Here is a 13,264-nt window from a genome sequence, read left to right as displayed (position 1 = left end):
TTCCATTTCGTTCCGTTTTGTTCCATTTCGTTCCATTTTGCACTTTCTGGGGACCCCATCTAAAAGACATAATGTTAAATTCTTTGTACATGTACATGTACATGTACTATGAATTGATTCCCCCATGGCCCAAAACATCATGCATAAAAGTCTTGAGTCTGAATAATGCTTACTGCATACAGTCATATGGCCACTAACAAAATATCAGCCTTATCTGTATTCACAATAAATGTAAAAACTATCAAGGCAAATTCAGGGTGTTATAATCTCATCCGTGAACATTCTAGGTCATCAGGTTGCCCGCTATGTCAAGCATCCAAAAAGTCCAATTTCAACAATTTTATACAGCGGATTTCGACGCTTAAAACAATGCTGCCAATGCCATATTATTTTCTGATTAGCACTAGGTTTCTCTTACATTTTCCAAGAAAATGCCTTAAAACTCTTATAGGCTAGAACACCGTATAGCATAAAATTGAACCCAGGTGCATTCCTATGTAGATAGCGACCTTTGCACTTAATCTGTAAGTTGACACTACATGTACAAATGTAAGTGGTAAAAGAGTGCAGAGTGTGATATCCCACTCACTGGAAGACATTATCCTACTGAGATAAACATAGATTAAAGGCATTAGGCAGTATTATGATAAATCATAGTTGAGTAACCAGTAGCTTGATATGGTTTCAATTTAGCCTGTTTTAATAACCTACTTGCTGCCTTGTTTGTTGTTACATGGTACCACATGTCAAAACAACAGGCCACATGGTGCTGTCACCACAGGCAGCCATTAGGGTCTTATCACCCATTACATGCACCAATGACAGCTCCTATCTACACCAGGCAGGGGGGTGGTGGGGGGGGGGGGGGGTCAACATTAGGTCATTTGAGCTTCATCAGATAAACATACTGATCCCCAGCTGTGTGGCTACCAACTGTCAATCAATCAATCATTGCTGATGGCTGTGGCTTCCTGCAATTCCTAGACTCAGTTTTCAGGACACTGTACCAGACAAGATGTATTGTATTCAGACTATTTGGGGATGGATACTGATACAGTATGACTATATATGGATGACATCCTCTGCACTCCGAAACTTTGGTGAGCGTGCAAAAGAAGAAAAAAAGGAGGACAAAAACAAATTGTCTTCATTATGAAATCTAACTGGTTAGGAAGGTTGAAGAAATCTGTTTGTTCTTTGACATCTTCCTCTTTGACCTTGGAAGACTTTGCTCATTAGTGTCCACTTTCCGATATCTTATTGTAAGTTATGGTCTATATATATATTTCCAAATTTCTCAGCATATCCGTTCAATTTACAGTATGGTTGCGTTTTTTGGGGAAACAGTGGAAAATTTATGCGGGCATGGATGTCACTATAGTTACTCTCAATCTGGAAATGTTCAAGATGGTTTTATAGTCAGTTTTGAATGATGACCTTGCCACAGTGAAATCTTGATTTAATTATACTATTTATAGTATATCAACAAACTGGGAGATCTAAAAAAAAAACAAATTGATTGAGACAAATTGAATATGACTTGATTGAGTCACTTTAAAATCTTCACTATGCCAATTTGCTACATCAAAGATACATTGATTGCTACAGTGCTTCAACGTTAATACTCCAATATCAAGGATAAATCTACAGTCTAGAAACTCTACTTAAGTACTCTACTACTATAAGGACTGACAATGTAACGTTATTGCATTGCATGGTTTTTGAAATGATTGAGTTCAGTTTCTTGTTACCTTGGCCAAGAAGGTTATGTCTTAGGGTCCATGTGTCTATACACGATAACTTGAGGATGCCTGGATGGATTGTCTCAATATTTGGTATCTTCATGCGACCTCAAAATGATTTGATTGTTTTGGTACTGTATCATTATGGTATGATACTGTGCTGATCATAATATTTGAGTGGTATATGTAGATAGCTCTTGGAGGGAGAGTAAGTTGTGTAGGTTTGGACCCCCTAGCAGCTTTTCTTGAACTGCAGGAGCTGATTTTATTACAAACTTTGAAAGAATAACACAAGAAGACATTGACGGATCGTCATGATTTTTGGCATGTAGACAGTTTAAGTGATGATTTCTATAATCATAGGGTACCCCAGCTTAAACTGTCAGACCCAACAGCTCATCCTGGGACCCATCACCTCCAGTAGGAGGAACTGTGATTAAGCATCAGTGGGGATTGAACCCCTAAGGCTTTTGGTCAGAAACCCTGTTATCTGACCCATCACAGCTGCATGCTGCCAGAGCTGGGAGCGAAAAGTGCTAATGATGGCATGACTTAATCTTCAAGCAGATGTTTGGGGTAGATAACTGTACCATTTTCTGAACTGCCAAATCGGTTTTGCTTTTGCAGTGAGGAGGTCACTACAAAAGCCCTAGTGAACATTCAATACTGCGAAAATTTCCACATTTACAGTGTATTGGTGGAGCAGAGAGTTAATGATGGCAGCTCAAGCAGAGAATCATGAGTGGTCTGGCTGTGAAGGGAGATTAGAACCTGGGGAATTCAGTAGACTGAAGTTATGAAGCAAACGAGAGTTCCACGCCCTCATACCTTTGCCAATGAAATTTTTCGGAAGGATTGTTGTCTACCCAAGTTGCATATTGAGAGGATGACTAGTCTGTGATGAATCATTTGAGAAGGCCACGCCAATTTAATTTATTGCTTCAGGGAATAGCCTGTCCTGTTTTTCGCATTTTGAAAAGAAATTTAAAAATGGGTCACTATTCCCATTCACTAATTTTAACTCCCAATTTTACTATTTGTTCAGTTGTAAATTACAACTGAACAAATAGTAAAATTGGGAGTTAAAATTTGTGAATGGGAATAGTGACCAAATTTTTAAATTTTTTTTCAACAGGGGAAAAACAGGACAGGCTAAATTATAACGTTAACTTCTGATCAATATGACCACACTTTTCAGGCCTTTATAATCTATTTTGGTGGTTATTGAGTTTTACAATGTAAAACTCAATAACCACCAAAATAGATTATAAAGGCCTGCACATACATAAAAAGTGTGGTCATAATGATCAGAAGTTATAATTTTTCATTTATCAAAACAATTTCTCATTATCAACCCATATATTACATGGCAAAAGGTAATTTTCTTACTGAAATTATAGTACTAGATCAAAGAAAGGGGTGCAATACGAGGTTAAGTAGAATAGTTGAATTGTCCTATCATAGGAACGCAGTGGGTTTACGAAAGTCCTAATAAGCATCATCTAAGCTATCCATAAAAAAATCATGATGAGCCATCAGCCCCTTCTTGAGTTATAGTTTTTCTCATTAATTATACAGATGATGTATTAATTTGCATGATTAGTATCTATCAATATTTCTCTTTCTCAGGCACATGTCACGTGTTTTAGAGTATGATGAAATACAGTGGACGTACAAACTTTCCTCATTAATTATGCAAATCTACCTGCCAAAAGCTATTGCCATCCGTGTCTTAATTGGAATGATACAGAATACAGCTCTCACACGTTCCTGTGATTAACTGTAGATCCCACCTTTGACTTTTGGAATGCATCATGCTTTAAGTCATGTAGGCTTTCTGTCATCAAAATTTATGTAAATTTCGCGGCCATGCGTGATTCACAGCCATGCATTTCGCCGAACTCAGCCCAGGCCTGCCTGTCCCAATAGCTCTCTGATGAATCCATAAATTTTTCCACGGCAGAACTTCCGAAACATAAAGGCCTTTTTGGACAACGTTGTTACTTCTTCTTGAGGATTGCACAAAGCCGACCTTCGAGGCATTATACTTTGTGGACGGCAGAAAAGACCTCATCTCCACTCTTAATGTTTCGGTTCTAATTATCTTGCAGTCCTGGCAGATCAGCACATAGTGAGATAAACGCCGCCTTTATGCAAGCAAATACACTGTCACAAGCCGGGGCTCAGTGGCGTGACGCACATGTAAAATAGCCTCCTGTTGCGGCACAGAATAGGACGGCGGAACCAACAACTTAACAAGCCTTTCAACAATTATTGAATGTTAATGACCTTATATTGTACCAAACTCAACCTTCCCGGACCTTGGATGAGATTGGGTACTGTTACTGTAAATGCCTTTCAGTTTGCAGGGATTTAATTTTGCAGTAGGGAGAAAATGGAGTGTTCGCTGTGGTTCTTTGTTTGCAAGGGTGCAGGTGGGCAGAAGAAGCATTTTTAAAAGTTTGCGGTGAAGAGGTTACCATAAAAGTAGAATTCTTTTTATACTCAGAATTTAGCAACAGGGGTAAATTTTGAATGAGGTACAGCCTGCTAAAGGAGGCTATACACATTGTACATGATTATGGACATGATTAGGGAGTAGGGACCAACATGATTATGGACTGAATGATTTATCTATTATTGCATTGTTTATTGCTTACTAGTATAATTTATTTGATTCTAATTATCTATGACCCCCTTCCTCACCCCGACCTTGTTGAAAAGCAACCACATGGCCGAACAAGCCATCGAGTATAGATAAAGGGTGAGACTTAACTTACCAGTAACACTAAAACAGTAAAAGGTAAAGGATAGAAAGTGCTGCAAACATGGCAAAGAAACAGTGATGGGGGTGGTGTTTCATACAATGTACAGTACATACGAATAGTCTTGTTTTAAAGTTCCTTCCAAACCCCACTGTAGGTCAACAGGAGGTTTGAGTGTTGTTTAGTAGTCGGGTAACATTACACCGGGGTGTTCTAAAGAGGCTGATGTTCCTCGCCCTTTCACGTGATATCAGTCATTACACAAGTTAATTGTCCCAACGCAATGGCATACTTACGGCCTGACACTCCCACTTTACAAAACCATTATAAAACTGGATCTTTAGTAGTTATGGGGGCCAATTCACTCCTCAAACTGCTGGGAAGGCCACAGTGGGGAGAACTTCCTTATTGCGTTACCCAGGGTAAAGGCGGCTCGTCTTTAAAATGACAGATTTAACACCAAAAATCAACAACATGGGTTCCCAAACAATGAGACACGGACGGAAGAAACTGCTGGAGACAGCCCTGGATTCACAACATAACTATTTCAGTACTGAACACAATTCATCTATAATACATTGTTATACAGTATATACATGTATATTCCTTGTGAAATTACTGCAAATTTAGTGGTAACTGACTTGGTAAAGTATAAAAGAGCAGACAGTGAATGCATTGCAATGCTTGTCCGATAACCTAATTTTCCCATCTATATTCTTGCAACAAATTTTTAGCAATTCTAACCATTTTCATACTTTGCCCATTTCTTTCCTCAATTTTGATTCTTATCTCAGTTTTCCATTTTCAGACCATTCCTGACTAAGGGTTTGCTTCCTTGCAGCTCTGCTCCTAACAAAACCTGCGAACATACATGAACTTTAACACACTTTAATCGTGCTCGGTTGATCTTGGCTATAACCCCACTGTTGGCACTGCATCATGTTATTCTAGCCTTGCATGCATTATTCTAGCCTGCGTGAACATGTAGTTTTGCACCCATAGCAAAAACGCCCCACGCCATGATAACACAAGGGAGGTTTCACCTCCTTGGATAACATTATCAACCTCTGGAAAGCTCATTAATTAGGCAACTGATATCATCACACAGCTCACTCCTGGGCAAGGCAAACTTCACATCCTGACCTCGGGTCGTATCTGTTGTATAATGTATAAAATGTCCAGCTTTGTACCTGGCATCAAGTTACTCCACCCTCCTACCATCTGCCACAAGCTAACCATTAGAACGGTCCACGGATTTTATGCCTAGAAAGGTCACTCGGCTTTGAATACATAACATCAACTCTCCTTATTCCAATTTAGGTACCCTAAGACTACCACTAATGGAAAAAGGTGACTTATCAAGGCCTTCTCCAAAATCTCATTAACACCTGGACATTTGTAGTGTGAACACCTCGGGAGTACTGATGCTGCATAAGTAGATCCCTATAAATTTACGTTTGTATTTAATGTGGCAGTCTTAGGGTACCTGTTGCAATTGTTACAGTTAACATCATCTGAATGATAAAGAGTTTATACATGCTTCACAACGTCCTGCAATAATACCATGCAGAAAGAACTCAATAACCTGTGTAATGATATGCATGATTCGATTGCTCCGATCAATAGGACCTTCCATCACGACACTAGAATGACCTAATTTTCGTCATCATGTTGGATGGAGCGATGAAAGAGGCTCATGGATGAAGAAAACAGCATGGAAAGTGGAGATGGACAGAAGTTACATGATTGCAGCTGAGGGCTCAAAATGCCACCAGTCCTGTTTACACAGTCTGAAGCTTTATTTATGAAACAAAAAGTACAGTGACTTTTGTATCGTGAACTACAAACTACATAATAGAAATACAAAAGAAATGTGAATAACTTATTATGTAAGACAGATGCAGGTATTTCTGATGCATACTTTGTACATGTACCTGCAGCTACATGTATCCTGCACTGGTCCATAACTGGTGACTGGTGGGTATAAAATGAGTCAGGGCTCGATGACACCACGTGCATAATTTCATGCAGGTTTAAGTGCAGATAGAATCATTCCGCTGCTGTACAGGTATGAATTCTGATTGTACTGTTGTACCACTATTCCTGACAATTGCATGACAAAATAGGAACCTACATATTACAGAAGAAGTGGGTACTGTGGTCTTCCACTGCCTCAAAAGAAGAAGTCAAACCCACGAAAAGTAGCTCAAGGTACATTTTAGAAAGTAGTTCTTAATATGTATCATTCACATATCTATGTTAGTGTTACATATACTTGCCATTAGCTCTCGGGCATGTATTTGCAGAAACTTATTATAATAATAATAATTATTATTACTCAGACCTGCACTGGTCCATAAATAGCCCATGTTAATTATCACTAGGATGATATACAGCCAGAAACACTGTCGAAGCATTGTTTGAGATTGAGTCTTGATGGACTAAAAGCCAAAGAAAACGTGAGTTGTGAAATTTGTCTGGTGAAGGTTATTTGCAATGTATGGTACATGTATTTCGAGTCCTGCACATACATGCTCTTTCAATATAGGGCATAAGTCTGTGTAAGACTATGGTCTACGCTCCGACCAGTACCCAAACTCCTGCACCACATCCCTTAATACATGTACCTAATCTTGAACAATGCAGAATCGGCATTCTTTTCTGTCAGAAGATGTCCTGCTATGTATAAAATCAGGAACACGGTAAGTCAGACAGACTGAGAATGGGAATAGAAACAAGGGGACGTTAGATACTTGGAATAAAACATCCCTTCCATCGGCCACAGCAATTGGTGTCTGTCTTCAAACTTTGTACCGAGAATTCTCCCTGATGGGGGAGCCCATCAAAATTCAGATAATACTGTCAAGAATTTGGTGGTGGTGGGGTAAAAACGCTGCAATTGTACCCTCTCTAAATTTACAAGCAGGGGTATTAGCTAATCCATTTTGCCATATTGCCCCATTGATAGATATTCCAGGCACATACAAGTATTCTCTCAACGATTGTATTTTCTCATCGCATACATGTGACATCTGATATTCTAAACTATGTAGATTTATACATTTATACACACAAGCCCTGTGGCACATCACACAGACTATACTTTCTGTATCCCATTTATAAAGTAAGATGTAATGTTTTCATTTTCATTAAAATTATCAATATCGAACCTTATCAATAGCCTAGTTGAGTTGTAAATGAGTTAAATTCAACTGGAAAAATTAACATCAATGAGATAATGCATGTATGTTTGTTGCTTTCTGTTTTGTATATCAAGATACGCCCATGATTTTTCATGCTTTAAAACCCTAAAGCTGCCAATATAATAGTGTTTATTTTTGCCCTGCTAAATCTGCTGAATATTTTGCTATTTCTAACTTTTTCCTGAGGGTTTGAATGACCATAAGTTTTAAAAGGTACGTAGCATGGAAAAGAAGCTGATTGATCTAGATACTAAGATTAAGGTTTATACCAAGGCTTGGAGCATTTTAAAAACATAATCAAGTCTTCACATGTCTTATGTTGACCTCTATGAATATTGCAAAATACCATTGGAAGATTCCATCTTCCAACTTTATTTATCGCATTGAAAATAGCTTCAAGTTCAAAGGTTTTAAAGCATTGCTTATCCAACAACCAAAACACACATTGTATAAGGGAATCTAATAATGACAATGTGATTTGATGCATAAAAACGTGCAATAAATTGCTCCGTATATCAACACAATAAATAATGCAACTGCAGCACAGTCTTTGCGAGGATCGACAAACAAAGGGAGACAGGAGATGACGTGTTTAGGACAATCTCAGGGACATGTGGGATTTGCCCAGCATATAACTCTGCCTGCATATGCCTGACTGTATACAACATGAAGCCGAGAAAGAATGTGGAGAATCCCAGACACATACTTCAAACAGTTGCAAGATACACATGAGAACCACGGCACATTAGCCACCACAGTACAAACAGGAGAAAGGGTTGCTGACGTTGGTGGGAAGAAAGGGCTTTTCTTATGCAGACGCTGTGTTCCCCTTGCATTCTGAGGAGAACAATAGTCCCATGCACGGGGGCGAAAGGGCCCACTTCTACTAAAAATAAACCTGAGCCAGTCTAACACAACACCCCAGGCAAAAATCAATCCCACTCATGCAACTTCCACCTCCTTTGTCTCCTACCCGATCACCTCATGTAATGTAGTAATCTCTTGTGGAAATATTTTCCTGGGAGATTTTTCAAGCACACCCATGTTTAGAGTGGGAACAAATCACGTACAAGACCTGCTTCTCAAACAAGGCAAGGGAAAGCTACAGTTCTATTTGGGCCTGTGTACACACACACATACACATGCAGCCGTGACAGGGGTTCCTACATACCAAATCCAGGAGTGTCTTCTGCGAACGCATCCATGTGAGCCTTGGATAGGAACCATGGTTTAATCCACACAGACAGGAGCATCATCGTATCCTCAGGACAATCCCTTCCCCATCGTCCGTTGGATTGGCAACAAAGTAATCAGACTGGAGGCTTCGTTCGCAGTAAATCCGAGGAGAAAGAATGTACGTCGTGTTGTGTACGGCGTTCGGATGAGCCGACAAATTATTGGCACATACTGTGTGTAAATGGCCCTGTCCGATTGTGCCGGTAGCTCGCAGCTTTGTGCCATTTACATTTACATTTGGCAGACTGCCCCAGTTGAGTGGTGTTGCTGCTGGCCCTGCCTGACTCTAATCTGCTTCAGAGATCCCCCTCATTAATATTCATGAACTCATTCATGCCATTCAATTAAATCCAACCCTCCCAGGTCAAAGGATGAGGTCAGTGAATGAAGCCAGATATTTCAAGGCACAACAGTGTTTTGTAAGATTTTGGTAATAGAGATCATCCCGATCAAAGTAAGAGAATGGCAGATGCAAGTATAAGGGCTTTTGTAATACAGTAAATGATTACGAAATTGAGCGTAATGGCGCATATATGCGATGCATACTAAAAAGGCACTTTGAGTTGTATCTGATGTCAGTCACCTTGACATTAGGAGAGAATTGTAATTTTTTCCCATTGGGAATTCTAGCTGACCCTCTAAACATACTGTTGCATGCATGGCTTCCCTTGAATGGCCACTAGTTAACCATTGTCTTACATTTGCTTTCTTACCAAAATATTTGGTTAGAATAAGGAGGTTAAAATAAGATTTTTAACCTCCTTGGTTAGGACAGCAATCATCTTAAGAAGGACAAAGGACAATTTGTATTTGTTACAGTCACAATATGATATTCTATTTTGTATTTGAAAAAGTGCAGATTAATCATATTTTGGGCAGAGACAGGGTATTCTACAGACTCAGGTTAATAATAGAAGGAAAATTCAAAGACTCAGATTAATAACAGAAGGACTATCTATATTCCTACCGTCGCAGTATGATATTTTTGTTTTGAATTTGAGAAATGAGTAATTGTCTACTTCCTGTACGCATACTTGCACATCCTTACTCGGATCCATTTATCTCTATCTGAAGTGAAGAACTCAGCGTTGCAACAAACGTCTGCAATAAATCACAATTTGCCCTTATCTTCAGAGCCTTAATCACAAATTCAAACGACAGAGCAAATGGCAGCTCATTATAATATGATTTCCGAGTGAAACTATTGCCATAATATCATCCCATTCAATCAGCATCACCGAGTGGAAGCATTTCCCTTACAGCCGGGGTAAGTGCACCGATTAATCATCATAATCGCTAGTCTCCTTACTTCAGGTCCTATTATTTGCATAAATGCGGACAAATGGCTACAGCTGCAAGCTTCCTCCGACTGCCTTTATCAATTCCAGCTTTGGTACGTAATTGACATCCTCTATGAGGACAGACAAGGGAAGTGATAGATTTATGATTGACGCTGAATATTCCATGGCTTTCATCATGACCTGCACAAATCAATCCACACGCTTTAGGAGCAACCATAAATCAGTCATGTGCTGGGGCAATGCCTTCTGAATGCAGTCAAGGACATTATATCCTATATAATGTCCTTGATGCAGTTAGATGGTTTTCTAAATGCTTTAAATGGGAAGCCTAACTGCCGTATAATTCCTTCTGAAGTGTCACTCTCAGATCCAGATGTACCTCACATCATGGAAATGTAAAAAATTGAACCGCCTTGCTAACACACAGCCTAGTTTCTACCAGGCTCCATGTGTTGCTGAAAAATTATGCCTTAAAAAGGTATTACCGGGTAATAATTTGAAGCTAGCCAGCCTTACAGGTACATACGGGTATCTCTATGGCTAGCTTCATCCTCTATTTGGCTAACTGCCTCTGTGAAAATGGACGTACAGTTTGTAATCAGTAAGTGTGTTTGTTTGTTTGTTTGTTTGTTTGTTTGTTTGTTTGTTTGTTTGTTTGTCTGTAGTTGTGTGTGTCTGCAATCCTGACCTATCCGGGCCAGCAACAAGAAAAAAAGTATAATAGTATAAAAACAATAACTTGAAAAAGAAAACAGCCGGGTTGAGTCTGCATCGGAGGCTACTGATGGTACTGTGTATTATCTTATCACTTTGACTTCTTTAGGAATAGATAGACTGTGTAATGAGATAAAGGCACCTGTCCTTCAATCTACTCTGTGCTTGAAATACTGGGTGCATATGCAGCTTTTGTTCACCCAAAATTGGCGCTGTGCAACTAATTTTTCACTGTTGATGCACCGGTGCAATTAGATATCTGAGTAGGGTTACACACTTAAGCACACTATTGTATACTAGCATATCTAAGAACCTTTGTTTCATTCCTTTAATTACTGTCTAATATTTTGAAGTTAGCCATAGAATTTGTGCACTTGTCTAGTAAGTTGTAGGGATGTCCCTGTACATGTAGCTCAACCGGTAGCAGCTTCACAGTTGAACTCCTGGTTCAATTAGTTTAATGCTAACCCCAGTTCAATACTGGGTCAGGACACCTCAGTTAGGATTGCACCCATCTTTCGGAAGGGATGTAAAATGGTAAAGTGAGATAGCAACCCCTCGATGTAGAAAAGGCACTAGAATGAAAGAATGAACAAATGCATTGGCGAACTTAGTGCAAAAAGTGAGTTTCAAGCCGTGAACCTACTGTAGCTGCACACACCATGTCAAATCCTCACAAACCATCTGATCCAACTGACCCAGTTAGGGACTTTACGAAATACAGGGGGGGAGGGCCGGTCGTCTGGGGGGAGGGCCTAGGACAAATATTTTGACCTGGGGGGAGGGCCTAGGAAAAAGAAATTGGCAAGGGGGGAGGGCCTGGGAAAAAAATTTGATCCCCTCCAGAACCTTCAAACACAAATCTAAATGAAAAAAATGGGTTTCGTCAAGTTGATTGCCCAGTGTCCAGCAATGTACTTTTGGAAATATTAGATGTTACACTGACCATACAGCACCCATCAAAACCTTCCAAAAAATTCACAGAAGTTATTAATAAGGAATGTCGTCGACTGCTGACCGGTACCACGCGTTATTTGAAACTGGGCGCCATCTTGAAAAATATGACGGCCAAGAACTTTTCAGAGCGTTGTTGATCGGCACTCACAGCGATCCACGCTGGACCCCAAACTTTTTGTAAGTTTCCCAAGTTTGACGTCTGGTCGCTGGGAATCAACTTATCAGGGTAACGCTATGAGTTTTCTGACAAATTCTAGAAGCAACAGATGACAAGCCTAGGACTCAATATTGTTTATGTAATATTAAAATGTCGTTCAGGCGGTTAGCATTCTTGATGATTATGATAGAATATTTCCGAAGTTATGAACGTAAATTCAAATGTACTTAAATAGTACAAAAATACTTAAATAGTCTCAGGTAGGCCGCTCAGATCCTACAAGTTTGCAAAGCATTATATAAGGGACGGGCGGCGCGGCGCAAATGACACAAATTTTGCAATTTCACTTAAATACGGGATCATACAGTGGAATCGTTTATGAACAGAGGATGGATTAGCCTCCTAGCATATTTTCAAACTTGTGACATGGGCTCCGAGCCATTCACTTTTTGCATGTGGGTGCCTTATACTGAGTAGCATGGGCAAACATTAGAGATCGCTGGTGAGATCCATTGTAAAGTAAAACGCGAAGGACACTTCCAAACGGGAGTGCAGTGATTTTCTTGACGTCTTGAATATTTTTGAGGAGTTGAACGGCCAAGCCGAACGTAGTGAGGGCCCCAAACCACGTAGCGGAAAGTATAGTTAGTTGTAGCGGTAGGGCTGAATCTAATTTAAGAGGTAGCTAGATATTCCAGTTCATAAAGGGGGGAAAGGCTTTTTAGCGAATGCCCACAAACGCCCACTCTGGCGAAGTCCGCGCTGCACGAATCTAATTCTTTTTAGATCATTTGCATATTTGGGACAGGTTACCAGCGGCCTCTACCCCGTCTATGTGCCGCGGGCCGCGCAGTGTATTTCGTAAATTAAAGTGACTTTACAGGCGTGTACAGCACGGAAACTGAGTACACATTCAGGGGACAACTTGTTGAACATATTTATGGTGTTAAATCCAGCGCCCGTGTCACGATGGCCGATATTTTGGCTGATATAGTGGGCATTCGCTAAAAAGCCTTTTTTGCTGGGCATTCGCTAAAAAGCCAGGTAAGAATCTTCATGTTCGCTTTATTTGACTTCGGATGGATGGATTGACTTAAAACTCGGGATTAATTAATGGGAGCACAACCTGAACATATTCCGAGGAAAAAAAATTAGATTCGTACAGCGCGGACTTCGCCAGGGTGGGCGT

General features: G+C 39.9%; 1 protein-coding gene across 15 annotated transcripts in view; it reads right to left on the bottom strand.

The window, feature by feature from the left end:
• LOC136445028 (3',5'-cyclic-AMP phosphodiesterase 4C-like) overlaps positions 1-13,264 on the bottom strand; it is a 366,783-nt gene that overhangs the window by 83,172 nt on the left and 270,347 nt on the right. The window contains exon 1 of one of the 15 annotated variants that reach the window (XM_066442877.1): positions 8,882-9,254. The exons of the other annotated variants lie outside the window; for them this stretch is intronic. Coding sequence (XP_066298974.1) covers positions 8,882-8,937 — 56 coding nt within the window. The 5' untranslated portion in view covers positions 8,938-9,254. Of the gene's footprint in view, positions 1-8,881; positions 9,255-13,264 lie in introns of those variants that run through there. 15 annotated transcript variants of the gene reach the window in all.

This window comes from Branchiostoma lanceolatum, chromosome 11 (assembly GCF_035083965.1).
Source record: "Branchiostoma lanceolatum isolate klBraLanc5 chromosome 11, klBraLanc5.hap2, whole genome shotgun sequence".
In the NCBI taxonomy this organism is placed as follows: Eukaryota; Metazoa; Chordata; class Leptocardii; order Amphioxiformes; family Branchiostomatidae; genus Branchiostoma; species Branchiostoma lanceolatum.
This window is presented reverse-complemented; position numbering and strand designations above follow the sequence as displayed.